We start from the raw sequence: 25,804 nt of genomic DNA, 5'->3' as shown, positions 1-25,804 counted from the left end.
ATTATGTGTATTTCCTAAATGGAATAAAGTGGTTTCCTGGGGCCATCTAGTCTGGGTATACCATTGCTATGAGTCTGTGTGATTGGTATGTTGCATACCACCATGTTGATCTCACTCCTGCCCCCTCTCCCACTCTTTCACCCTTGCTTTTCTCTTTCATTCTCCAAGTCCCTCCCTACCCACTATATTAACAAATCTCAAGTATTCCAAGTCATACTGAGATTGAGTCATTGTGTCACTAGATTTGCTGTGAGGTGATAACTTTTTTGTGTTAACTTCACAGCTTGCATGGATTCCTTGATTTTCTGGAGGATAATATGGGTATTATCATTGATAATGCACGGTGTGTCTGATGTGTTGTTTATATACCACCTCCATGCCAAACTCGTTCCCATACCCACCCTTACCACATCTTTTTGTCCCATTTGGCCCCTCCCCAACCCCTTCTCTTTCTAGCTCCCACCCTTTATCATTCCAGACCCATCCCACTCTTCCTCCCTCCATTCTTGATGCAGATGGGCGCTGAAATGATCAGGACACAATTTGCCTTAACCACTAAGTCTTTTTATTGAATTTTTATTGTAACATCAATACAGCATTAGTAATACATTGAAATATAGTAAAGAGAATACAGTAATATTGTTTGAAGGGCGGGTTTGGAGGGGGGGAGGAAAGAAAGGATGGGGTAGGGAGGGGAGGGGGAGGAGGATTACTGACAGGGAAAGAGCAAGTATTCTTATTCATCATTTTCTTATAATTTCCATTAACATTTATCATTTGACATTATAAGCTTTATTCCAGCAACAGTTTCTCAAATGATGCCTATCATCTGCTAATTCTCTCAAGATTTTACTCACAATCTATCCCTGGAGTTAATTACTAGGGCCTTTATTAGATTAAACTAATCATCTTTGAACTTTCACTCAAATTTTATCCATGTCCAATTCACTCATAAAATGTTGATTTTCCTGCAGTTTCCTCTGAGTTGAATGTCAAAGGTACAGTTTGTAGGGTTAAGAGGGACAAATAAGTACACGTGTCCACTTATTGAGATGTCTTATCTAACTTATCCTAACTTATCCTAACTTAACCTAACTTATCCTAACTTAACCTAACTTATCCTAACTTAACCTAACTTATCCTAACTTAACCTAACTTATCCTAACTTATCTTAACTTCCTAAATTACCCACCCACCTAAGATTACTTAATAGTCCCTCCCAGCCTAAAATATCTACCCCCTATTACTTAATTGACTATAGAATAAAGAAAAAGAAAAACAATGCAATGTTTAAAACAACTCAACAATGTTCTACAATCTGAAACAATCAACAAATTCCATTCCAATCAGATGCGTGTTCCCTCTCCAGCTGAATATGTAGTATGATTCCTGCAGACTCTTCTCTTCCGCAGGTGGTCCTTCATGACTGCTCAGGCCTCTCCAACACGGTGCTCTCTGTTGCCAATCTTGAAACGGTGTGGGATGCGGATGTCAGTGATGTGTGACAACGAGATCAATTCAGGAGTCCAAGAGGTACCTGTGAACTTAAACACAATCCTGGAGTGCACCACACAGATGCCCATCTCAAATTACAATCTCAGCCAAACACCTCCTGGTTTAAACTAAACTGACTCTTCATGGTGACCTTCATGACCAGCAATAGGAACTCTCACATCCCCTTCATCTTTAATTAATAAGCAATGAAAATTTGGGCCTACAGCCAATTAGTTAATTTTGCTAGTTTGTCTTCTCCTCCCTTTCTGACTTATTTTTCCTTCCTAATAAATGAATAAAGACATTTTTGTTGGAAATGCCAAAATAAAAGAAAAATAGAAACAATTACTGTAAATTTGATCAACAGAAGCAAAATAAATTGATAAAAAGGAAACTTAACAAAATTTCAGTACTATAAAGTAAATGTAAGAGTACTTATCCTTAACCTAACTTAACCTAACCTATCCTTAGCCTAAGATTTAAGTATATATAAGAATAGAGCATAGTACACAGTGCCGGAAAGTCAATGGCAAGCTTCAAAATACAATCCAATGTGTGTCAGGGATGTTGTCTGTGAGCTGTAAACTCACACCAGCTTGTTCTCCCTGACTGAGGTGGTCAACTTCTCCAGATCTTTGCTTGCAGTGGCGGCAAATGTCCCTGTGTCTATGCCAGGGCTGCAGATGATGACCCATTTCTAGGCACTCTGCAGCTTGAAGATCAAATGAATTTAAAATGTATGAAGGATGGAATTGAGAGTTGAGGTAAACTGAAGTGACGCTTCACAAAAATAAGAAGCACAAATGCACCATTTAAAAGTAATTACTGTAAAATAAAGGATGATTGACAAGCTTTCTCATTCCATTGAGCAAGAATCAATAACTAATTGGGTTTCTTCTTTTAATTTGTATCTCCTTTTTGGTGACTTTTAAAGGCCTGATTGATAGAATTTAAAATTGATGATTCCAAATTACAGTACTGAATTAGAAGAATTGGGCATTACTTTGTAATTCAATGAAAATTCTGAAAGCATAGCCAACACTTTAAAAAAACAACAACCCACTAAACTAAACTATTTAAACATGCAAGGGTAAGGGAGAGATGATGTTGATGGAAAAGGAAACTTCACCATTAAGACTCCTCTTCATGACAAGCAAACTGAAATAAAAACCATGTTGTATCCTACTGCTCAATCTGTGTTTGGCAATTGGAGACTGTATTGAAATACATTCTCCGTTAGGCCTGCCTCTGTTATCTCCTTGCATGGCAGCAAAATGGAGTCTCAGCAATCAGGCAGGAAGGTGACAAACTCTGCAGCATGACAATGGAGTTCGAAGATGGTGAAGTTTCAAAGTTTCATAGGGTGCAGCAAGAGGATCACGGAAGCCTTTCCATACTGCACCAAAAAGCGTGGCTTCCTTCATAAGGTGCCCGTCCAGGATACGGGCAGGTGGGTGTGTCCTCCTCCTCTTCTCCCCCTCTGTAAGAAATCAGCATGGCCTGTGCTTGTATCAGCTTCTCTGTAAAGAAATGTGGCAGCCTGTGACTGAGAGGTTTTAACAGGTAAAACCCAGGCCTTGTCCACTTACTGATTGGCAGTCAAGATGGAAAACTGACTTTTGCCCTGTGTGCTTTGGGGCCTTAGGTGGCTTGAAGTTCAGTAGCAAGCACACAGTTGATTGAGAAGCTGCACAGGCTAAAGTTGAGGGCGGAGATTCTGAAGGACACAGCAGATTATTTACAAGGTACTGTAGGATGGAGGTGGTGGAGGTGGTGGTGGAGGTGGCGGCGGCGGTGGTGGCGGAGGAGGATACTGGGGTACCGGAGGCTGGCGGTACCAATTTGGACACCAGGTGACCACAACAGGTACGACGATCAGTCTTCCGTGTATATCTTGTGCCACTGGGTACCATGCGAACATCACTGGATGGCCCGCATAGGTGGCATAGACAGGCAATGGGTGGAATGCAGGAACTTGAGGAACTAATTCAGCATAGGTGGCCAGGTGTGCTTGGTCGCCCATGTTTGGAAGAGACAGGCGAAGATACTGATTTTGGATGGTGCGGCTCTGTGGGGCTCGGGTGTTGCACGTGACCTGGAGTTTCCACCCTCTTTTCACTTGCAGAACTTGGGCTCCGTTGGGGGCGACGGTGGGAGTCATGAGCCCATCTTTCACGCTCCTCTCCACGAAATTTCGCAGGGCAGCCATCTCAGTTTCCGACAGTGAGTACAGGTGTCCACTGGGAATGCTGTGCGCTCCGGGGATCATCTCTATGTGAGGGTCGACCAGCCGGTGACCTGGGTAGACGTGCTCATCCACGGGCGTGTACACATTCTGGACATAGCAATACCTCACAGGGTAGAAAACTCGGTATCCATCCGTGTGGTAGAAGAATGGTGGATGCGGATGCTGATGAGGATGCTGGTGCAGATGTGGATCCAGATGCTGGTGCAGATGTGGATCCAGATGGTGATGCAGATAGTGATGCAGGTGTGGATCCAGATGCGGGTGCACATGGGGGTGCACGTGGGGGTGCACATGAACATGAGGATCCTGATGAGGATCCTGATGGGGATCCTGGTTTGGATCCTGATGTGGATCCTGATGTGGATCCCGATGCAGACCGTGATGGGGATGCATATGCGGAGGGTGCATATGCGGGTGCATGTGCGGGTGCATGTGCGGGTGCATGTGCGGGTGCATGTGCGGGTACATGTGCGGATGAAGATGTGGATCCAGATGCTCCTGCTCTTGCTCCTCCTCTTGCTCTTGCTCTTGCTCCTCCTCTTGCTCTTGCTCCTCTTCTTGCTCTTGCTCTTGCTCCTGCTCGTGCTCGTGCACGTGCTCATGCATATGCTGGTGCATATGCTGATGTAGATGCTCATGTAGATGCTCATACAGATGATGCAGCTGCTCCTGCAGATGAGGGTGCAGGTGCGGATGCAGATGAGGGTGCAGGTGTGGGTGCAGATGAGGGTGCAGATGTGGGTGCAGATGAGGGTGCAGATGAGGGTGCATATGCGGGTGCATATGCGGGTGCATATGCGGGTGCATATGCGGATGCAGATGTGGGTGCAGATGTGGATGCAGGTGAGGATGCAGGTGTGGATGCAGCTGTGGTAGTGCTGGTAACAGAAGGGGAGGAGGTATCTGGGAAAACACCCGGCAGCGAAAGCGGCAGTAATCAGAGTTGAAGACAATAGAGCGGGTGCTCCAGGTGATGTGGGGATCATGGGTACTCAGCCAGCGCACTCCAAGGACGATGGGGAAGAACGGAGACTGAGTTACATCAAAAGACAGCACTTCACGATGATCTCCAAGGTCGACAATCAGGTGGTAAGTCTCTAGAATGATTGGGCCCGAGGCTATGGGATGCCCATCTATAGCTTCCACCATGATTGGCCATTCTTTAACCCTTAGAGGAATTCTATTTTGGATGACATACTCTTGATCAATGAAGTTGCCGGATGCTCCAGAGTCAATCATTGCCCGGACAAACAGGGTGTGTCTGCCCGGGATATGAATCTGGAGCATCACTTGCAGGTGCGGAGTCGTAGCCTCGGTGGGGGGGGACCTTATTCGTTCCGGCCCGGTCGCTGAAGGTCCCTCTACAGCGGGGCCGGGGAGTTTCCCGGCGGCGAATTTTTGGAGGCCTTCGCTGGACAGGTGTCGGCGTAATGGCCTCCGTTGCCGCAGTAAAGACACAAGTTCAGTTTGCGGCGTCTTTCTTTCTCTTCCTGGGTCAGGCGCATGCGAGCACCGCCCACAGGCTCGGTGGGATCAACCTGGCTGTTCTGAGGCGTCTCCGGGGCCCTCGGTGTGGATTCAGAGGGAGGATTGTCTTCAGCAGCAGCAGCAGCAGCAGCAGCAGCAGTAGCAGCAGTAGCAGCAGTAGCAGCAGTAGTAGTAGTAGCAGCAGCAGCAGCAGCAGCAGCAGCAGCAGCAGCAGCAGCAGCACGTGCCAGCCTTCTCTCGATTTGAATGCACAGGCTGATCATAGCATCCAGGGTCTTGGGAGTCTCCTGGCGAGCCAGCTCCTCCTGAATTTGGTCGTTGAGGCCTTCATAGAACTGATCAATCAGAGCAGGTTCGTTCCAATCCAGGTCCTGGGCGATCATCTGGAATGCGTTGGAGTAGTCCACGACAGATCCCATGCCCTGGCGCAGACGTCTGATCTTGCGTTTGGCAGCTTCGCGTCTCTGAGGGTCTTCAAAGACGTGCTTCATCTCCATCATAAAGGCAGGGTAGTTGTGCATCAGGTAACTGGATCGTTCCAGCTTGGCAGAAGCCCAGCGGGCGGCGCGGCCGGTCAGCATGCTTGTCACGAAGCACACGCGGATTCTATCAGCTGAGAAATCTCTGGTGCTCCTATCCATGAAGATCTGGCACTGGGATATGAAAGGACCCAGCATGTCGGGGTTGCCGTCAAACTTCTCCGGAAGGTCTTCAGAACCGTCATCCTGGAAATTGATTGGAGCAGCGGCTGCTGCGGCACCTTGGAGCTCAAGGTCGTCTTCGTCACTGTCCAGAGGCATAGGGATATGGATGTGTTCAGGTATTGGTTCTGGTTCAACTTCATCTTCGACTGGGAACCGGAGAAAGCTGTTCTCCTCTGAGAATAACTGCATCTGCTCCTGTAGGTTGTTGTTCAGCTCTGGCTGCTGGCCCAGCAGAGCCAGGTAGTTGTCAGCAAAATCCTCATATCTGCGCTGATCTTCGTCATCGTTGGAGCTCTGGGGCTTGTTGTTGTTGTTGTTGTTGTTGGGAGGAGGTGGTGGAGGAGGGGGCGGGCAGTCACCACCACCGGCAGCCGCCATGGTGGTGGTGGGAGGGGACCTCCCAGGGGTCGCCTCACTCCTCTGGGGAGGAAGCCCAGGATTCTGGGCCCCTCGTGGTCGGCGTCTTTTCTTGGTTTTCAAAACACGCCTGTTCCTGTAAATGACAGCAAAAGCACACATTCAACATATGTATTCAACATACACAGTTGGTATAAGCAGGGATTTGGGTTTTCAAGTATCCACTCATAATTATCAGTTGATAATTAGTCAACAGAACAGACAGCCTTAAAAGAAGATGAAGTAGTCTTTCACAAAATAATGAAAAGCATGCTACTTCTTGATTTCCAGATATCTAAATGAGTCTTCTCCTGAGAAAGGCCCCTGCTCATAATTAACAATACATGAACTTCATCAGCAGCACACCCACCTTTATAAACAGTAAAAGAAAGGTGACAATTGGCAAACGAGTAGTTTTTCATGGAGGTCACACAGCAGAAAACTTACAAGGCAAAGATAAATAGGAAACGAATTATGCAAAACAACTTCTAAATTATACAAAATAATTCCAGCATTATACCTTTTACTAAGAAGCACGCTGGGAGATAATAACTAATTTTCTAATCAATAAGAACCCCCCAACACAAATGCACAAGAGGTAGGTATCAAAACCACAACTATACTCATCATCTCTGAAAACAAAGTATACTTGGCCAAAGGTCACATCTGAGGTTGCACCCTTAACACTGAAGGTCTAATTATTAAGTCAGACAACAGCCACTATCACAAAAAACACAAGATGCTCTAATTGCTTTTGTGACCACAAGATAACTTCCCCAGGGGAGTTCTTTATGGGACAGAAAGGCGTTGAACAGCTCAAGGAGATGTCAGTTTACCTTAATAGGCAATCATTAAACAAACATTAATTGATGGAACTTAGGGAGAAATGGGCTATTTTTAAAAGATGCCTGATAACAGTATAATTCAATTTTATTATGCTTTAATTAAATAATGTAGGTAAAAGTCACTGAATTATTCCTGGTAACTGATTATTAATAAGGTTATTAATTAATTAAATAACAAAAGGTAACTTTTGTTAAAGTTAAGGGGAGGGGCTATAGCTATTGCCACTTGGGCATCCTGAATCTTAGAGGTGTATATATATATTAGTCAAAGAAATATAGAACTTTTTTGTACAGGTCACCAGCAAGTAGCCTTTAGTTTTTAATTGAGATTTTTCAGTAAAGCCCCACCCAAAGGCTTAGTGAAATTAAGGTGGGGTAACCCTGAACTCTCAGGAGGTGAGCAGATGTGGGAAGAGTAGTTTTTAAATGTTTTCACTGAGTGCGCTGATAATCACAGCACAGGGTTTACCTATGTACTTTCTGAAAAAGAGGGTTAAATGTTTTTAGAGTGGTTAATAATTATGCATTTGTTAGGTTCTCAAGTCTCAAATACAGTATATTTAAGTAATTATAGTAAAGAATAAGATATTAAAGTGTTAAAAGCTTTAAAACTTTGTAATTGGACCATCCAGCAAACTTTTTAAAAAGTTTGAAAGTTTATTGAAGTTAAAAAAAAAAACAACTTTTAAATAGTTTGAGCTTACAAACAACTTTTAAGTTTAAAGCTTAAAACTTTAAAGTTTTAAAAACTTTGTAGTTGGACAGTCTAGCAAACTTTTTGAAAGTTTAAAAAAAATTACTGAACTTTTAAGACAACTTTAAAAAGTTTGAACTTAAACTAAATTTATAAGTTTCAAGCTGAAAACTTTAGAAAGTTTTAAAAACTTTGTAATTGGATAGTCTGGCAAACTTTTTAAGAAGTTTAACAAAGTTTATTGAAGTTAAATAACAAAGTTTACTGAAGTTAAAAAAACTTTTTAAAAGTTTAAAACTTTAGAAAGTTTTAAAAGTTCTGTTTTTTGAAAGTTAAAAAAGAACTTAAAAAGTTTGAACTTACAAATATCATTTAAGTTTTAAGCTTAAAAAACTTTAGAAAAGTTTTAAAAGTTCTGTTTTTTGAAAGTTCTAAAATTTTCAAAAGTTTAAAACTTTTTAATAGTTATAAACTTTTAATTTAAAATGTTCAATAAGAGTTTTAGAAGTTCTAAAACTTTCAAAAAGTTTAAAACTTTTAAATAGCTACAAACTTTTAATTAAAAAATTTAATAAAAGTTTAAGAATACAAAGTTAAGTTTAAAACTTTTGAACAAACATAAGTTTAAAGACAAGTTTTCTCTGACCACTCAAGGCAAAAATGGACACTAATTAAAGTCCATGAATAAAAAAGATAAAAATTTGTTAATTAGAAAAGTTAGCTAATATTTTAATCAGCAAAATAATTTTAAAAAGAGAGGAAAACTGTCATCCCACGTGACACCTGTTCATCCTCTTTGTCCCGTCCTTTGTCCCACACCCCTGCTTTCTTACCCCCCCCCGCCACATCTTTTAGCCCCCTCCCCTGCCGTAACCCCCTGCAGCCATTTTCCCTTTGTCCCAAGCTGTTCCTGTGGCCTCCCTAACAGGTAGAGCAAACAGGTGACTAACATGTGACTTTTGTCATCTAGAAAAATAACAATCTCAAAATAGAAATTAAAAAATTTTATTAAGATGGTCTCAGCATGGCCTGGTACAGCCTGACCTAGGTCAGAAAGGTCCAGAGCTACTGGAGTGGGCTTAATTAAAGCCAGATCTGGTGGGTATTAACACCTATAAAAGACAACAATGAATACACTGTTTGGGGAACAAAACATCAGTAGGATAATTTAAAGGTAATTAATTAATTTAGGCAATAGGGGAGGAGCTGCACTCATGTGACTTAGAGAAGTGTGCCCTTCCCACCAAGTCACTCAGGGGCTTAACTTCTGTTTTTCAACCATGCAGTACTGGTTAGACAATTTAAGCCCATTATTTGGCTTGTGGGGGTCACCAGTTAAGATCTGTGACCTTTACCTCTCCTAGGCCTCAGGCCCTCCCCATTGGGGGCCTTGCAATTTTGGGGTGGGACTCTGCTCCAAAGCAGAGTAGTTTAATCAGTTAAAAGAGGGTCTTGGGCAAACTGGTTATGGGTAACACTAAGGAACTAATGAAATGTTTAAAGAGCAACTGAGGCAGCACAAATTGAGAGGCAAGGAGCATTGTGACTTAATTTTAGTTTGACTTAAAAATTGTGGCTCCTCAACTTCCCTCTTAAAAGGATGGACTAGGAATGGGGGTTGCTGAGCTTTCCCATTCCTGAAAACCTTAAGGTCACACTGCATAAGCCAAGCTGCCTGAGACAGGAACCACCTTCATATATGATAATTAAGTTTTAGTCAATTTAGGAATAAATAAATACATCTGATTAATTATTAACTCTATAAAATGACTTCTTCAAAGTTTTTTTTATTCCCCCAAACACATCAAAGAGCAATAATAGTAAATAAAATCATATATAAATGTCTCATTAGGAAATGGAACATCATTAAGCAACTTTTAGTTGCTTTAAAATTTCAAGTGTCCTTTTCTTAGTATTACGATTGTTTGTGCAATGCAATTTGCATATATTTTTCCAATGTTTTGAATCTCTTTAATATGTAGATAAAATTCTTAAAGCAAAGCATAAATTTCAAGCTTTAATTATAAGCATATATTTCCCATAGATAATTGTAAATTAGGGAGGGGCATTAGGAAGGCAGGAGCCTGAGGGAGCAAAGCCCCCATTTCTCCCCTTAAAAAAAAATCATGGCTCATAGTCTGTAATATATGGAGCCATTTTTTTTAATTTCTTCATTAATTTAGAAATATTTCTATTTGGCTTCTCTGTAAATTACACAGATGTTTAATTAAGCCAATTGAAACAATCACTGCCTTGCAATGTAACCAGACTGTTACATCACACAAATTTTAAATGTCAATATGTAACATTAATAACCCACTTGCCCCAAATTTAAATTAGCTTTTTATGAAAAAAGCTAATTACTTGGGACAGCAAATAATTAGCTTTTTATGAAAAAAGCTAATTACTTGGAATAACAAATAATTAGCTTTTTATGAAAAAAGCTAATTACTTGGAATAACAAATAATTAGCTTTTTATGAAAAAAGCTAATTATTTGGAATATAGTTTTTCACATTATAATTACAGTTTATATTACTAGAGTTCAAAAACACACTTTAAAACAGAAACTTTTAAAGGGGGTGGGGCCAGCAACTCAGCTCAGGACAGCAAAGCACCATAGGAAAAAGTACCAAAAGCTCAAAAGAATCTTGAAGGCCAGCAACAGGACAATGAACAATTAATTTACTCTGGCCACTTAACACATTTAATGAATGTCCACTATATGCCAAGCCCAACTGGCAGGTTAGCCAGGGCTAATCACCTAGAAATTTTAAGGAAAAAAACCAAAAAAGGAAAAACACTTTCTATGCTCACAAACACCTCCCTCAGAGGCCACGCCACAACAACAGGACCACGAAAAACTCCTAAGAAACACAATTCAGGCTGCGCCTGTCCTTGTATTCATTCACCAAAGCATCCAATTCCAGGAAGTCCAATGGTGTCTTTAGAAAATAATTAGATATAAAAATATTTTTTAATTATTATTTTTAATTTAAATTAAATAATTGGCTTAATTGCTTCAAGGCATCTGTTGGGACTTCTTACAAGTTCCCATATCCCAGTATCAGAAGTTTTAATTGTGGGATCATCTTATTTAATAATGCAAGGCACTTATTAAAAGTGCTTATGCAGGCCAGGCATCCTTCTTATTATTGTTGTTAATTATTCTTATTATTCTTATATTTTCCAGACACCTGTGGACAAAAAGTAAAATCGCGCAACAGAGAAACCGCAGGGAGGCGGGGCTGTACAGCCAGGCTCAGACAGGGTAGAGGCGCACTTGCGCACTAGAGGCAAGCCTGAAGGGAGGGGGGGGAGTGGGGGCCCACACTGCGCAGGCGCAGGCTGGCTGAGGGGAGGCGGGGCTCTGGGCCTCCTCCTTGGAGTGACTCTGGGAGGAGCCGAACATTGAGAGAGGCGGGGCTTGGGCGGGCCACCTCAGAGGAGGCGGGCCTTGGGGGCGGGGCCTGGGCAGCCCACCTCAGAAGAGGCGGGCCTTGGGGGGCGGGGAGCTGGGCGGGCCGCCGCAGAGGAGGCGGACCCAGGGAGAGGCGGGGCCTGGGCGGGCCACCTCAGAGGAGGCGGGCCTTGGGGGCGGCGCCTGGGCAGGCCACCTCAGAGGAGGCGGGCCTTGGGGCGGGGACTGGAGGAGGGGCCTGGGGGGGGCTTAGGTAGGCTGGGCCCGTAGAAGCATGTTCTGGAAAGGCGCGCGACAGACGAGGCGCGCAGACGAGGCGCTAGGTCGCTCTGTGTAGACACTGCGGAGAAGGCAGGCGTGGATGGGCGGGGCAGGTCTGAGACTGGCTGCTCCAGGGCTGCAGAGTGTCTGCGCGCCTCCCCCCGCCCCCCTCCCACCTCCCCGCACCCTCCCACCAGCTCCCGACGACCAGATTCCTTCTGCGCAACAAGAGCGACCAGCCGCCCCCCCCACGCCATCCCCCCACTCTCCCCATTCCTCGCCCCCTCCCGCAAACCAGACTCTTCTCTCCACAAACTGTTGCTGGACGCCAGTTCGCGCCACCGAGTGGGCTGCACGGTCACCTCCATCCATCACCGTTAGACAAGGCGGCCCAATCTGCCACCTCCAAAACCCAGGCCCCCTCCTCCACTCGACTGCCAGAGCAGGAGCGGTGCGGGCAGAATGCTAAACACCAAATTTTGCCGCCCGGGGCTCCATCTTGTCTGCCACCACCATCACGCAGAGAGCCGTCTCGAGGGAAGACAGTGGGAGCCCCCCCACACCCCCCGCCCTGCGAGGGTCGGGAAATGGCGCTTTTTGCCCCCTCCGAGGCCGGGATCTGTACTTTCCCTCGCGTCTTTCCAACGTCGCCACTTTCTCCCCGTAGCTGCGCAGCTCTGACGCCTCTGCAGCAGTTTTTTTAGCGCATCTGCAAATTCTCCAAAGCCCCCCCTCACCCCCCAGACCCCTTGCGCTTTTGCATCTAGGTTCGCCCCGGGAGGATCCGACGCGCGAGGCGCGGATCAGTCCGTGTGTCCGCCCGTCTGTCCGTTTGCCGCGGCCGCGATCCGGCCGGGTTTTTGCTGCGCACGAAGCGCCCCGTTAGCTCGCTGAGGCGCATGAGGCGCCCATTAGTACAGCGAAGGCGCATGAAGCGCCCATTAGTACAGCGGAGGCGCATGAAGCGCCCATTGGCACATGGAGGCGCGTGAAGCGCCTACGAGGGTTTCGCGTGACGCGCCCCTCGGGAGGCTTCTCTTGCCCGTGGTGGGCGCCCGGGAGGGCGCGGGGCGCGTGAAGCGCCCCTCGGCCCGTCTGCAGCGCCGGGGGGCGCCCGGGGACTTTGCAGGGCCACTTTGCAGCTCGCCACGCACCCCGGGTCGGGTCCGTCTGCAGCTCATCGCTGTCCGCAGCTCATGCGTCCACCGACCCCGTCGCGGACGCGTCCGCGGAGACCCCGAAGCCGTGAAGGCTCGCGGGTCCGGCCACTGAAGGCGTGACGCGATTTTTTTTTCTTTTTGCGATGTGCGAGGAGATGCTCTGGGGCGCTACTTGCATCTCCCGCAGCTCCCGAGAGATTTTTGGGAGATGACCATCAGGTCGGATCGCGGGGATCTGCGTGTTGATCGGGATCTTTTTTGGGGGGTTTTGTGGTCAAAAAAAAAAATTCCTCACCGCATACTCACCACGCGAGGACTCCTCTGCGAAGGCAGGAACGGCGACGGGGGTCTCGGACCCGGCCAGGGGACGGGTCCACTGGGTGACCGCGGTCCGGAGAGAGCTCCGGACCGCAGCCCGCGCAGTGGACCTCGGCGCGGCTCGGTGGACCGTCTCCGTCGGCTGCTCTCCTCGGGTCCGGGGTTGGTCAGGATTCTTCGACACACACCAACCGAAGTTGGAAACGCGTGTACCGGGAGCCCGGACCGCTCGCCTTATATAGAGCTGTCCGCGGAGGGGGGGCGCCGAGTCCCAGCGTGCCTCGCGGGCGAGCGGGGGCGGACGGGGGCGCGTGGGCGGGCGCCTGGGGGGATGGGGCGGGGGCGAGGCCCGCGCCTCTCCGGCCCGCCGCTAGGGGCGCCATGCGCTCAGGAAGGGGGGGTGCCGAGCCAGGCCCAGCCGGGAGGGAGAGAAGAAAGGGAGGGGAGGGGAGGATCGAGGACTGACGGCCTAGCCAGGCCAAGAATGCTATTATCCTGGTGGTGGGAGCTGGGAGACCCCTGTGCTTGGACGGGAAAGGGTCGGGGGACACTCAGGATGAGCCCCGCGACCACTGGCACGTTCTTACTGACAGGTTAGTGGCCCGCGCGCGCGTCGTGGAGGTCCGGGGGCCCCCGCAGGCCGCCGCCTACCCCTCCCCCACTCGGGTTCCTGGGTGCCTGGGCGCGCCCAAAGGGTGCTAGTCCCGCTCTATGCTCGACGACCCCCACTGCACCCCTCTTTCAGGACGCCCTGAGGCCCACTCTCTGGGCCCAGTGGGTCCCCCCCCCAGCCTTGACCCCTGGCCTTTTCTTTCTTTCTGCACCCCCATGGCCCCTCCCTGTCCATCAGGGCAGGAATTTATCTCCAGTTTCCACTAAGGAGCGTACCCCCCTCCCCCCCAGGGTGGTGGTGGACATCTTCTGATCCCTGAAACAGACCTGGGGGGGTCAAGGCCCCTCGGGGTGGGGGGTGGGGGGGCTTCACCCCACAATTGAGACTCCCTGGCCAACGATGCTAGCCAAAGGACATGGCTGGCCAGCTGCTTTCTCTCGCAGACAAAAGATGTACATCTTTTCCCTTTCTCTGGAGTCCGATTGAGAGAGCGAGAGGGACAGAGGGACCACCACCAAAACATGACATTTAAAAGGCTGAATATTTCCCCCTCTTTTTTTAAAGCCTATTTCCTGGTGGCCCAAACCTGGTTTTTCCTAGGTTTTACCGAACAAGGAAGCAGGATCCTGAAATGCTGGGAGCCAAACGGTGTTCGGGTCAGGGTCAACCATGGCTGGCGGCCAGAGATGCTGCAAACAGCACCCATTGCCTTACTAAATTCATTATGAGGGGAAAGCAGAGAACAATTGAAAACAGCTGTGGGGGCCTCGAACGTATTTGGCGGGCTCTGGAGGCCCTCAGCTACGGAGTTTGGGTGGTGATTGCAAGGGTTACACAGAGACCTCGGCTTTCTCCCCGCGCCGTTGTTTTTCGAAATCTTGGGGGGGTGGATGAATGTTTTGGGGCGCGGTAGCGGCACGCATAAACCTTTGAAACAGGTCACCGAGGCTCAGCTCCAAGCAGTTGCTTGATTTGATACATTTAAACCGGTAATAATAATAAAAAAAAATTAATGTTAGGGAAATTTGCAAAGGGACAAGACGTTCAAATACTGAAGGGAAAGGATGCGAAAGAAAACCTTTTTGTGGATTCCTACCTAAGCTGCTCATGGTGGCGCTGAGAAAATTAACAATCTGTTGCTAATCTTTGTCAGAAAAGTTAAGGTTAAAAGGAAAATCAAATTGTCTACAACTGAGTTGGATCTATGAACCACAGATGAAAAGTATTTGTCTTCCAAGACTAAAACTGAGCGTATTTCACGACCATTCTACAGCTTTTTTTTCCTTAAAGGAAAAACAAGACTTGGACCCATTGTGCCCGACAAGGTAGAAGGGACCTTGTTCTGTACAGAGCGCTACGCTTTTTAGCATTAAGCAAAAACTCATTCATTTATCGGGAATCTACTTCTTAAAAATGAAATATTGACCCCCCCCCAAACAGAAATAAATAAGTGCAGATTTCCAAGAGCAAAAGACATTTGTCTTTTGGGTGAGCATAGTCATGTTTTGGGGATTTAAAAATGTTTATTGTCTTCTGCAAGGCACACTAATTCCTGAATCTTAAAACAATGTTTATTTAACAGTCCCTGTTCTGGTGACTGCGGGACTGCCATCTGCTTGGCAGTTGTTACTCCTGCAAACTTAATTCACCTAGCTGTTCACTGATAACATCGGGTTTTAAAAGGTGAGATTTATAGCAAAGACAGATTAAAAAAAAAAAAAAAGCAAGGAAAATGCAAGTTTAAAAAAAAAAAAACAAAAAACACCCGTCTTTCAAGGTTTGAACTGATTTGATTTTTCATTTCAAAATTTCAACCAGGATTTTTTGTTGGTTTTTTTTTGGCCTAAAAAGTAAAAAAGGCTTTGTTGGTATTTTTGTAATAATAGTAATTCTACTCATTGTCCAAATTTCAGAGGCGACCTTAGTACAGGGAATGGAGACAAGATCACCTGTGACATCCCTGGCTTGCCGTGGGGCCGGCAAGCTATGGTTTGCGTTTTCAGACTACCCTCTATGCTTAAAGAAGGATCTACAAAATATGCTTTTTCATGGGGTTGCATATATATTTTTTCTCAAAATTGAATATTGAATTAAATTAATTTTTCCCATGTTTTCTTTCCAAGTGGTAGATTTTGAGCATCAAATAACAATAATTTTACAATTTTCTTTCAAATAAATAATAATAAATCAATATTTTCTGACTGATGCACGCGAACAGCCATAACACCTAAGTAATTCAAACTCACATGCTGAGCCATGGCTCCCAATCTCAGTTTTATAACACAGAGCTATACGTCTGATCAAGATCCTTGAGGTTTTATCTTATGCTCTACATATTAAAGAAATTACTTTGCTTCAAAGCATAATTTTCTCAGGGGAAAAAGGCAATAACAGCTGTTTAGGTAAAACTTCCTTGCTATCTGAAAGGACAAAACAATTATTTATGTGAACAGACAAAATTAATAGATACTTGAGATTTTTATTGTTGTTGTTGTTACCCAAACCAAGTTTAAAAACCAGTATGTCTTTCTATTGATACCTAAGACTCCTAAACACTCTTGATATTTACTATCCAGGCAAAATTTAGATTTTCTAAGGGGCTCTTCCTCGTCCGGATTATTTTTGCGCCAGCTTTTCACAAAGGGTCAGTGTGAAGCATATGCAGAGTTACTGTGCGCTGTTTATTTCAGTAGTTACTAGCTGTTCTTTGTATTTGAACGTGTTATCCATTTTTGTGAGAGTTGGCTCTGGAGCTATCAGCCTCTTTCTTTGCCACCATGGTTAGTTTTCAGCGGGGTAGGGGAAATTGCTTTAGCACTGAGTGGGATGTTGACACCGCACATTGTATTTCTCCTGTTTGTACATTTTGTCTCTTTTATGGCAATTTGCCATGTATCTATGAAGCTGTTGATTTATCTCTTATATTTAGGGTATGTCCTAGAGGAGTGGGAGAATTTTATTTCAAAGCAAAGGTAGAATTTTTACAGGTCTAGTAATAGACTACCTATGTGGACATTTTATCCTTTTTAATGAGAATGTGATATGGATGGGAACTTGCTGATTTGCTGCCTGTAGTTGACTTGGCTTCCAGGATAATAGGAGAAAATTATTTTTAAACAATTTTCACTTGTCAAAGTGTAACTAGAGTTTGAATTGCTCATTTTATCTATTTTTATTTTAAGTTTACCATAAATCTAGCAGCTCTTGGTTTACCTTGCATGTATACCATAACGTCTAGTCTGGGGAGTAAATTATATTTCTAAGCCAAATGGAATTTTCACTTGTCTCACAGACTTTGCAGACAGCAATGAACACGCCGTAAAAACAGGCTAGAGATAGCCTGAGAGAGAAAGAAAGATAGCACGCGTCCAGCTTTTAACACTAGTTTTCCATTGATGAAAATTACCCCTAAAGAAAAGTCTGATGCAGTGAAGAAATTCTGGCTTATTGAAAAATTTTCAAGTCAAATATTCACATTCTTTGTGGATCTGATAAGTTCAGTATTTACACATGATGTTTTTCTCCACAATTAGTTCACACTTTGCTTTTTTTCCTAACCAGTTGTCCACACACTTGTATACTACCTGATTTTTTTTTTCTTCAAGCATACATTTTCATAGACCCTATTCTAAAGATCTAAGTCCATTCTATTTATTTCTCTTATCTCCTAGTCTCAGTTTGAAAAAGGACCCTAGTTAACCAGACCCGGGCTGGATTTCTCTGTTCCGTTCTTGGGTTGGAAGGGAACCTTTGCATTTTGCTCTGTTTTAGTCTCTATACTGTTTTCTCCATATTTTACTAACCTATCAAACGGAGGCAGACAGACAGACAGAGGGATGGACAGGACACACACATGCTCATGCATACAAATTTGTGCACATCATCCAGGCTTTTTCTAAACCTCAGTATTCCGTTTTCTAATCTGCCCTTTCCATTGTTATCAGAATATTAAGTCTAAATAGCAATGCAATGTTGAAAAAAGAAAAGGAAGAGAAAGGGAGAGAGATCGCAAGGCTGAAGTTTCTAGGGATCAACAAGTCCTATCAGAGACTATTTTTCTGCTTAGAGTTTTCCGGCTGGAAAGAGATTCTCCATGGTCTAAAGCCATTTTGCGTGGACCGGCTCCAAGATAAATTCTCTGTACCTGATTTTCATTGTTAATTTTTTTTAAATATCATGTAACTGTAGTAGAGACAGCAATGAATTAAACAATAATAACAGTAAACCCCAAACGCTCTCATAGCCTGCCACAGACATTTTCACCAGTGTTCTTTCCTTTCTGTTTTTTTTTTTTCTCTCTCTCTGTGCATGTATATTTTCATAGACTTGTACCTTTTAAGCCGTGTGGGTCCTTTACACTTTATTTTGAAAGCTAAGTGAATCTTGCTTTCAGGGAAGCAGTTTGCAGGCTGTAGGCTGATGTGAGGGAAGGTCTGCAGACTAATTAGTGGGATTGTTGAATGAGCCACCCGGAGCCTGGCCGGGAGCAGCGCCGGCCAGGTGTGTTAAGTATAGGTTACTTGGTCTGAAGAAGGGACGAACCCGGTAGGGTCACAAACCTTTGCCCTGGATCTCCTCATGGTTAACGTTGGCACAAATGATTCTGACAAAGATCTAGAAGGCTTATTTTACAGTTCCTGGGTGACTGGAAAAGGGATAGCTGCTACAAGTAGATAACAGAATTTAGAGTTAAATGCCATTTGAGTCCGGGGCTTGGTTGCAAGCGTAAAACCAGCAATCAGTGCCACATAGTTCACTGAGATGAAGAGAAGGGGGTGACTTTCGTGTGGATCCTGTTCTTTAGGAAGACCAGGAAGAAACAACCACATGATGTGGCTTATAAAAATAAGAATGCGAGTTAGACTGTGGTACTAATTGTAATGTCCATACATCATAAAGACGACTAGGACTTTGCTCTAATCAAGCACATCTGCAGATTTGTGTTCATTTCTGGCTGTCAGTTTGAAGAGAGATGTTGACAAATTAGACAACTTGCAGAACAGTCTGTGGGGTTGGTGAGGACCTGGCGACTCTATCACAGGGGCTATCCTGAGAGGGTCTGAGAAATGTTTAGTTTGAGTAGAGTAAAAGTAGAAATAAACTCCTTTTTGTTTGCTTCAGAGAGCAGAACCAGCCTTGAGTGGGTGAAAGTGCAGATAGATTCAACTCAAGACCTTTCTAATAGTGCAGCCTAACAGGAAAATCAACTTCACTATTCTTTTACAGTATCAGAAACATTCACCTCTTTTGCAGTGGAGAGTCTGAAGACCATTGGAGCATTTTAGTGTAACTGGTATACAAACTTGTCACAGAAATCTTTTTTCTCCTTTGGTAAACTTTCTAAAAAGGATGGTCCTATAAGTTGCAAGTTTATATTTCTCTCCTCTGCGTTGTAAACTTGAAATCTGAGGAAACATAGGATCATTTCTTCCCTGGGTCACTTTCTTGTCTTTGTCCTCCTCCTGGTGTGCCTCGCTCAGCCCAGAGCAGCTGTCTCCTGCAGAGTAGCGATTACCTGGTTGGCAAGCTGTTAGCCACTGGTCCAAGATAGCTTGGTGTTTGCCTCCCTCTTCCTCAGAGGAATGTGGGACAGATCTCCCTTCAGTAACTTTTCTTTCCGCCTGTGGTAGCTAACACTTTATATAAAGTTGGGTTTGCTTGTTTGTTTGCTTGTTTGCTTTTACAAAACCACAACCATCAAAAGTAGCTTCCACCCTATGCTTTTTAAACTGCTCATTAGGTTGAGCTTGCCTTCTGCCTGCCTCGGGAGTGCATTCAAACATGTCTTGGGGCAGATTTTTCTTCTGCATCCGAGCATCTGTCCATTGATTGTTTATTTTGATAACCATATCTAAATTGGAAGACATGTTTGTTCAAAATGAATTCATGGAGGTTACAGGACTTCCATCCAGAACCTCTTTTTTTTTGGGGGGGCGCACTTCAGACTTCATAGATTTTGCATCAAATAAGTGGGGACATTGCAAACTGTGAAGGGGCTCTGTGGGAGATGTGAAGAAAAGGGAGGCAATTCTGTTGTCTTTGCTAACCAACTCTCCCCTACTGCTTTCACTCCTGCCTCAGAGCTGGAACTTTCTTCTCCACCCCAGCGATGAGAAGTCAGCAATGCTAGTCATTCTCATTTTGATTGCCTGGAGTAGATTTTTACTGTTAACTAACTTCTCTCTCTCTCTCACTTACTCATTTTGTAGCAGTGCCGTGCACTTCTGTGAGGTTGTAGTACGCTCACAGCCGCTTGCGGTGGCCGTCTTCCCAGTTGCTGGGGATGCCACGGGCATTCTTTGGCTGAGCTCATATTTCCGAGAGAGAAACGCTCAAAAGTGAGGTTCTGGCTTGGCCAAGCTCACCTGATCCGCAGGCGGCTATTTGCAGTTCCTTGAATGCAGTTCTTGCCCATGCCCCTGACAAAGTAGTAACCCCAGTGTTTAAGCTTTAAAGCTTAGTTATCTTAGGAAATGAGTAGGTTGCTTCTGAATGAACATTTGTGGCTGGTGTGACTATTGTGTTCTCAGAAACATTAATGTGTTATTAAGTCACTCTGGCGGGATTTGTTTTTGCTTTTTAAATCTTCACCTAGGAATTTTGAAGCAACATTTATGCCAGCGGCTTAAATGCATTTTATTATTTAAAAATCATCTTTAACATGGCTCACTTTCTACCCAATTACCTTGGGCTAATCAGATATTTAGACTGGGTTGTTGGCAGCCTGTATCACGGGAATCACCCAGCATCTGTTGTGATATGGAAGGACAGACTTTCTTTTCAGATAAATGAGAGGGCTGGTTTCAAAACTGTTTGGGAGATAGGCAGCTTTGGTGTAAATTCCTTCCCATTCTTTTCCTTTTCACTCATTCATCTGGTCACCACTTTGATTATTATGGAGATTGGGGTTCACTCTGAATTTGAAAGAGATCACAGTTAATTTTCCTAGAGCAGTTATAGTGGGATGTTTCACTTCCCTATTTTTTTCCACCAATATGCAAAGAAATATAGCTTCTGTTTTACCTCCGAATGCAAAAGCAAAGGAAACACGAGCTCTAAGGATTTTTGTTTTTCGTCTTTAACAAATCGGTGTTTCTCACTGGGCGGTAAAATGATACCGGCTTTTCTCTCCCATGCAACGGTTAATCAATGGAGCGCCTCTGACATTTTTCTTTTCAGTAGTTACTGAGTTGATTCTAATCAATGACCAGTGCTGCAGCGGGCTGCTAGATAGCTTATCAGAATGTGAATTTTACATTCTTTTGATCTAGCAGTTTTCCTTATGGATGTTTAGCCTACATGTAAATTGGTGAAAGTGGTCAGAGATGTAGACACAGTTGTGCGTGGTGTTCTTGATAATAATAATAAATAACTAGAAACACCATTGGTAATCTTAAGAATGAAGAATTATTTTATACTTTCTTTGGGGGGATGTTGGGTGTTTTTGAGACACTATAGCAGATGCTGGGTAATATGTAATCTCAGCTATGGAATTTCTTACACTAGTGAATTGACAAAGATGAATCAAGCTTTTTTCTTTTCAGGACTAAGCGTTGTGAAGATTAATCAAATAATTGCACCTAAAATTGTGCTCTTTGGAACTAAGCTAAGTGCTGTAAACACTGACAGAGAATTTGACTAGACTGAAAGAAGGGTAAAAGTTTTTTTTTTTTTTTTCTTTTTTCTTTTTTCTTTTTCTTTTCCAAGGAAGCACTCAGATGGGAAGGGACATAAATATTCGGGAGGTGAATCAGGAAAGGTGCCTGTGAACCAGGCTCTGCTGAGGTCCTGGGGCAGCCAGAGCACGCCAAATTAAAAGTGCTGGGGGAAGAAAGAGATGGGCAAGGACAATGCCAGCGGGGTCAAGGAGCCAATCTTTCCCGACCTAGTAGACCACCTTAAAGGGGTTCATCTTTGTACTAACACCAATGGGAAGTCTCAGAGGGGGGCTAGGCAGGACAAGACCAGATTTGCATTTCAAAGAGTACTCTAACTGCTGTGTGAAGAAAAGGTTAGAGGAGTCTGCATGGATTGCTACTGGAGGCTGTTTAAATCCAGGTTGGAGACACTGACCTTGCAGGCTAATGTTGGAACGCTGGAAAAGAGAGAAGAATATTTTGAGGGGTGAAATTAGACATATGGGGTTGAATTTGGGGCTGTTTGCCACATTTCTGTCATCTGCTGAATGGTCTTTGTAATGCTGGAAGGGGATCAGATTGGAAAGGCAAGATCTCCCGTCTAAATTTGGTCTCCTTGAGTTCATGGTGATAGTAAATAAATTATGACTGAGCCACAGAACAGAGAGCGATGCAGTTTTAACATGTAAACAGGTGCAAGTATGTTCTAAATGAAAACCAGAGCGAATCACTTGTATGGTAGAACATGATATATTCATATCTGTGAACAATTATGTGTTCCATCTGACTAAAACAGAGATGCAAAGACAGTTAAGAGTACATGTTGTAGCCAGTGAGTGGCCTTGGTAGGGTGACAATAGGGATGTGGGAAGACCTATGTAAGCTATGGCTTCCTGGTGACCGTGTCGGTTAGAAAGCATGGTTCCTCTAACATAGACAATTAATGACAGTTTAAAGCAAACATGTGATCTGAGACTATTTCTCTTTTAGACGCTTCCTAATTGGGAAGAGGGGTTAGCGTTGCTGTATTTCTGCTTCTGAATAGAAATCTCCCCTGCTGCTTCCCTCCCCTACCCCAGTGGCTCCTGCGGACCTTCTGCTCTTTAATCCCTTTCCACTAGATCGCACTAGTACTCTGGATTTCGAACAGTGCACGATGTTTTGTATTCGGCTTTTCACCAACTGTCTTCATCTAACAACAGTACCACCTCTTTCAGATGAGGACATTATACGGTGATAATGCACACAGCTCCTGCATGGATTGTAGATGCCTTTTGTTAAAGGTCCCAGCGTATCCCCCTTCCGCCCACTATTTCCCCCACAGCAGATAGTACTGTGTGGAAGAGGAGGAACAAATCTTCTTATTTGAGCAAAGAAGAATTTTCAGCTGGAGAAAAGAGTAACCTCTCGTCTCTCCTACTCTTTCAAATACGGCAATTTAATTTTCACCCAGTCTTGGAGTTATGTTTAGTGCAAAATTGAATCGTGCGCACACAGCAGTTTTTCCCCTTTGGTTGCATTCTTTCCTCAGAACAAATACCTAAGAGTTCAGGAGATCTCAGGGAAGATGAGTCTAACTGGAATTCACATCACATCTGCTTTCTTCAAAGAGACAAACCGAGACTTTCAGTCGCCAGCAGTCTCTGACTAAGGGTCAGGCAGCAGGACTTGCCCTGATATCTTCTTAGCCCTGGGAGGCAATGGGGTGGAGTTTGACAAGCCTGGAGGCAGTAGGCTATGGTGTGTTTTTCAGGGGCTTCCTGAATGTTCTATAGCCCGCCATAGAAATGCAATTATATTTATGCATCATGGGTGTGGAAAAAACAAAAAGAGAGTACCACATAATGCCAGCTGTAGTGATAATATTTTTTACACAAAGGTAAAAAAAAAAAAAATAAAGAAGCCCAAATAGTTCTTCAGATTAGTTTAAAATGAACGATAGAGCTATTCCTTGGTGGATTATCATTTTGTGCTAACTTTCATTGTACAGGTGTTAAGTGTATCCTCCTATTCCGTACTCACAGTACCTCTGGGATGGGAATCTTGCTCTGTTCCTCCCCTACCAGAGGAAGAAACTGAGGCATAGAAACAGTGAATCATCAGTGGAAACAACTAGAATTTGAGTCCAGCTAGCCTCCCTCAGAGATTCTCGTACTAAGCACTGCCTTTCTCTAGTCCAGTTTTATTTCACTTCCTTGTCTCATTATTTGCCTTGCTTAAAAATGATAATTCTAATAAACTTATTCAGTTGTACATAATTAAATTCTATGAAAAACTGTTCGTATTCTGCTGGGATTTTTTTTTTAAGTTCTTGCTCTAAAGTCCTATCACATGAAGCATTACACCCTTCCTGGCACCTGTTGGAGGCTTAGGAGACATTCTCAGCAAAGCCTTTTCCTCTCCTAGAGTCTCACCAACGTGTTGGTTTTCTTCTGTCAATGAGGTGTTTTGTGTTTTGTGTTTATTTTGATGGAAAAGGACATGGCTTCATTTCTACCCCACAGCTGAAGTACTACTTGTTGCTATTTCTAATGCAGGGATCTAGCAATGTATTTTTTTTTTCTCCAGAAGAAAAAAAAATTATAGTTGATATGCTAGAAACAGTAAGGGTATCTGAGATGAGAGCATTCTCTTTACACATTGCGTTCCTTTTAAAACTATTTTGAGGTAGCGGTGATGAGTAGATAATAGTGATTTCACACTCAGCCACAAAGTAGGTTCAAAATCCAATTCTGCCACTTACAAAGCATGTGACCAGTGGCAAGTGACGTTATTTCCTAAGACTTCTTGTCCCTGTTGTGAAATGGAACTAATACTACCTATTTCCCATTGTTGATGTAAGGATTAAGTTAGTTAATACGTTTAAACACCCTTAGGTCAGTATCTAGCTAGCATTGCACTAAAAACATGGGTGCAAATAAGTTAATCTTTTTTACAAAGTGGGGAAAAACAACAAAAACAGCTTAAGAAGCACTTTCATAAGGAGTAAAGAAAATGGCATAAGGAAAGGGAAGAGGGCCTTACAAGATGGCTCCGTGGGTGAATGTGCTTGCTGCCAGACAAGAAAGCCGGAAGTCTGAGTTCATCCCCTGGAGCCATTTACCGGAGAAAAGAGACAACTGACTGCACAGGGTTTTCTGCCGATGTCCGAACACACACTGGGGCAGGTGCGCCCCCCCCCCCCCCATACATCAAATGTGCGCGAGTGAGCACACACGCACATGCACGCTGGTGAGGGTGCTAATAGATTAAATTTTTGAGAAGAGAAAATGAAAGGGTCTTGAAGGGAGTTGGAGAAGGGGTTAGCCACAGGAGACAGAGCTGTACAGTCAACACCTGCCACGTCTTTGAGTCCTCTTGCAGGAGAATAATATGTAAAGAGGTGACCGAAGCAGGCAGCAGAGAGAAGGTTGATAGGACTTGATAGATCACTTGTAAGGTAGGTGTGCTAATCAGATTAAATTTCATTTGGCACATCCTGCTGTTTACTTGGACAGTGATGTCTGAGCAAATTATTATTTATTATTTCTGTCCCTTGTCATTCTGATTAGCTCATCAGCAATCAGTCACTATTCATAGCTCTTCAATTGCTTGTATTAAACAGCAACCCCCCACCCCTGCCCTAGTCTGCAAATTACCCAGGTTGAGGAAAAAACAAGACTCTCTCTTCAGATGAAAACTTGTTATACTGCTACAAGCCTCCAAATGAACCCAGAAGTCTTAAGACAAACTTGAAGTATTTTATGGTTTCTAGGGAAGCCGAGGGCGTGCCAGCCACCTTCAGATTCATTCAGCCCTGACTGTTGTGGAGGGGAAGCAGGGAAGAGCTGGCTGGGCTGTGCACAGTGCTAGCCCAGGAAATTGTGTGAACGGTCTCTGGCTGTTCTGACGCGGAACTGCGGGCTTCTCGGCGCTCTTTGCCTTTGTAGTCTTTCTTTCGAGCGCAGCCTTGTAAGGTGTAATTGTGACAAATGATCAGGAACCGCTTCCTTTAATGATTTCTGAAGACGGTGTGTCACCTTTGGAGTTTGTCCAATAACCGGTCTATACAGCTTGACATTATTTTACACATTAAATTTAATCTTGAAAAGTTGTATACAGGAAAGATATTTTTTAAAACTGAGCCATAGTTTTTTAAAATATATATATATTTTTTCTCACAGGAAAAAAAACATGCATTGGTCTTCTTCTAATAAAAATAAAGCTACCAAACATTACCGTTTTTGTTTTTTTTTTTTTTTTCAGTGAGTAATCCCCATTTGTCACCATAGTGATTTTTTTTTTTACACAAGAAGTTAGTTAAGTGCTTCCATGATGGTTAGCATAAAATTAAAAACAAATAATTACTTCCTTATTATTGAGATTTCTCTTTAAGGTATGTGTGAGGCTTGAATGTCTAAGCAACCACGTTCTCTGTGGTGTTCTGTCTCACCTTTAAGAACATTGCCTGGTGAGCAGAGCTATAATACTTACTCTTTTATTTTGCTCTTTCAGGCTTCAGTTTTCTGAGGTTAGTTCGATATTAT

The 25,804-nt window shown here is 44.0% G+C and overlaps 2 protein-coding genes across 14 annotated transcripts in view; one reads left to right on the top strand and one right to left on the bottom strand.

Annotated features, from left to right (window-relative positions):
• Window positions 1–542: 542 nt before the first annotated feature.
• On the bottom strand, window positions 543–13,256 carry Peg10 (paternally expressed 10). The gene is given in 3 exon segments (XM_060374205.1): window positions 543–5,130; window positions 5,133–6,427; window positions 13,006–13,256. Coding segments are annotated over 3 exon segments (3,198 nt in total). The 5' UTR covers window positions 13,011–13,256; the 3' UTR covers window positions 543–3,232.
• Window positions 13,257–13,440: 184 nt separating this feature from the next.
• Sgce (sarcoglycan epsilon) overlaps window positions 13,441–25,804 on the top strand; it is a 70,698-nt gene continuing 58,334 nt past the window's right edge. For 6 of the 13 annotated variants that reach the window (XM_060374126.1, XM_060374125.1, XM_060374122.1 and 3 more), the window contains exon 1: window positions 13,442–13,621. In XM_060374126.1, coding sequence (XP_060230109.1) covers window positions 13,513–13,621 — 109 coding nt within the window. In that variant the 5' untranslated portion in view covers window positions 13,442–13,512. Of the gene's footprint in view, window positions 13,622–25,804 lie in introns of all 13 variants that reach the window. The other 7 variants (XM_060374128.1, XM_060374127.1, XM_060374124.1 and 4 more) reach the window with 2 other exon arrangements.

This window comes from Meriones unguiculatus, chromosome 21 (genome assembly GCF_030254825.1).
Source record: "Meriones unguiculatus strain TT.TT164.6M chromosome 21, Bangor_MerUng_6.1, whole genome shotgun sequence".
NCBI classification, from domain to species: domain Eukaryota; kingdom Metazoa; phylum Chordata; class Mammalia; order Rodentia; family Muridae; genus Meriones; species Meriones unguiculatus.
This window is presented reverse-complemented; position numbering and strand designations above follow the sequence as displayed.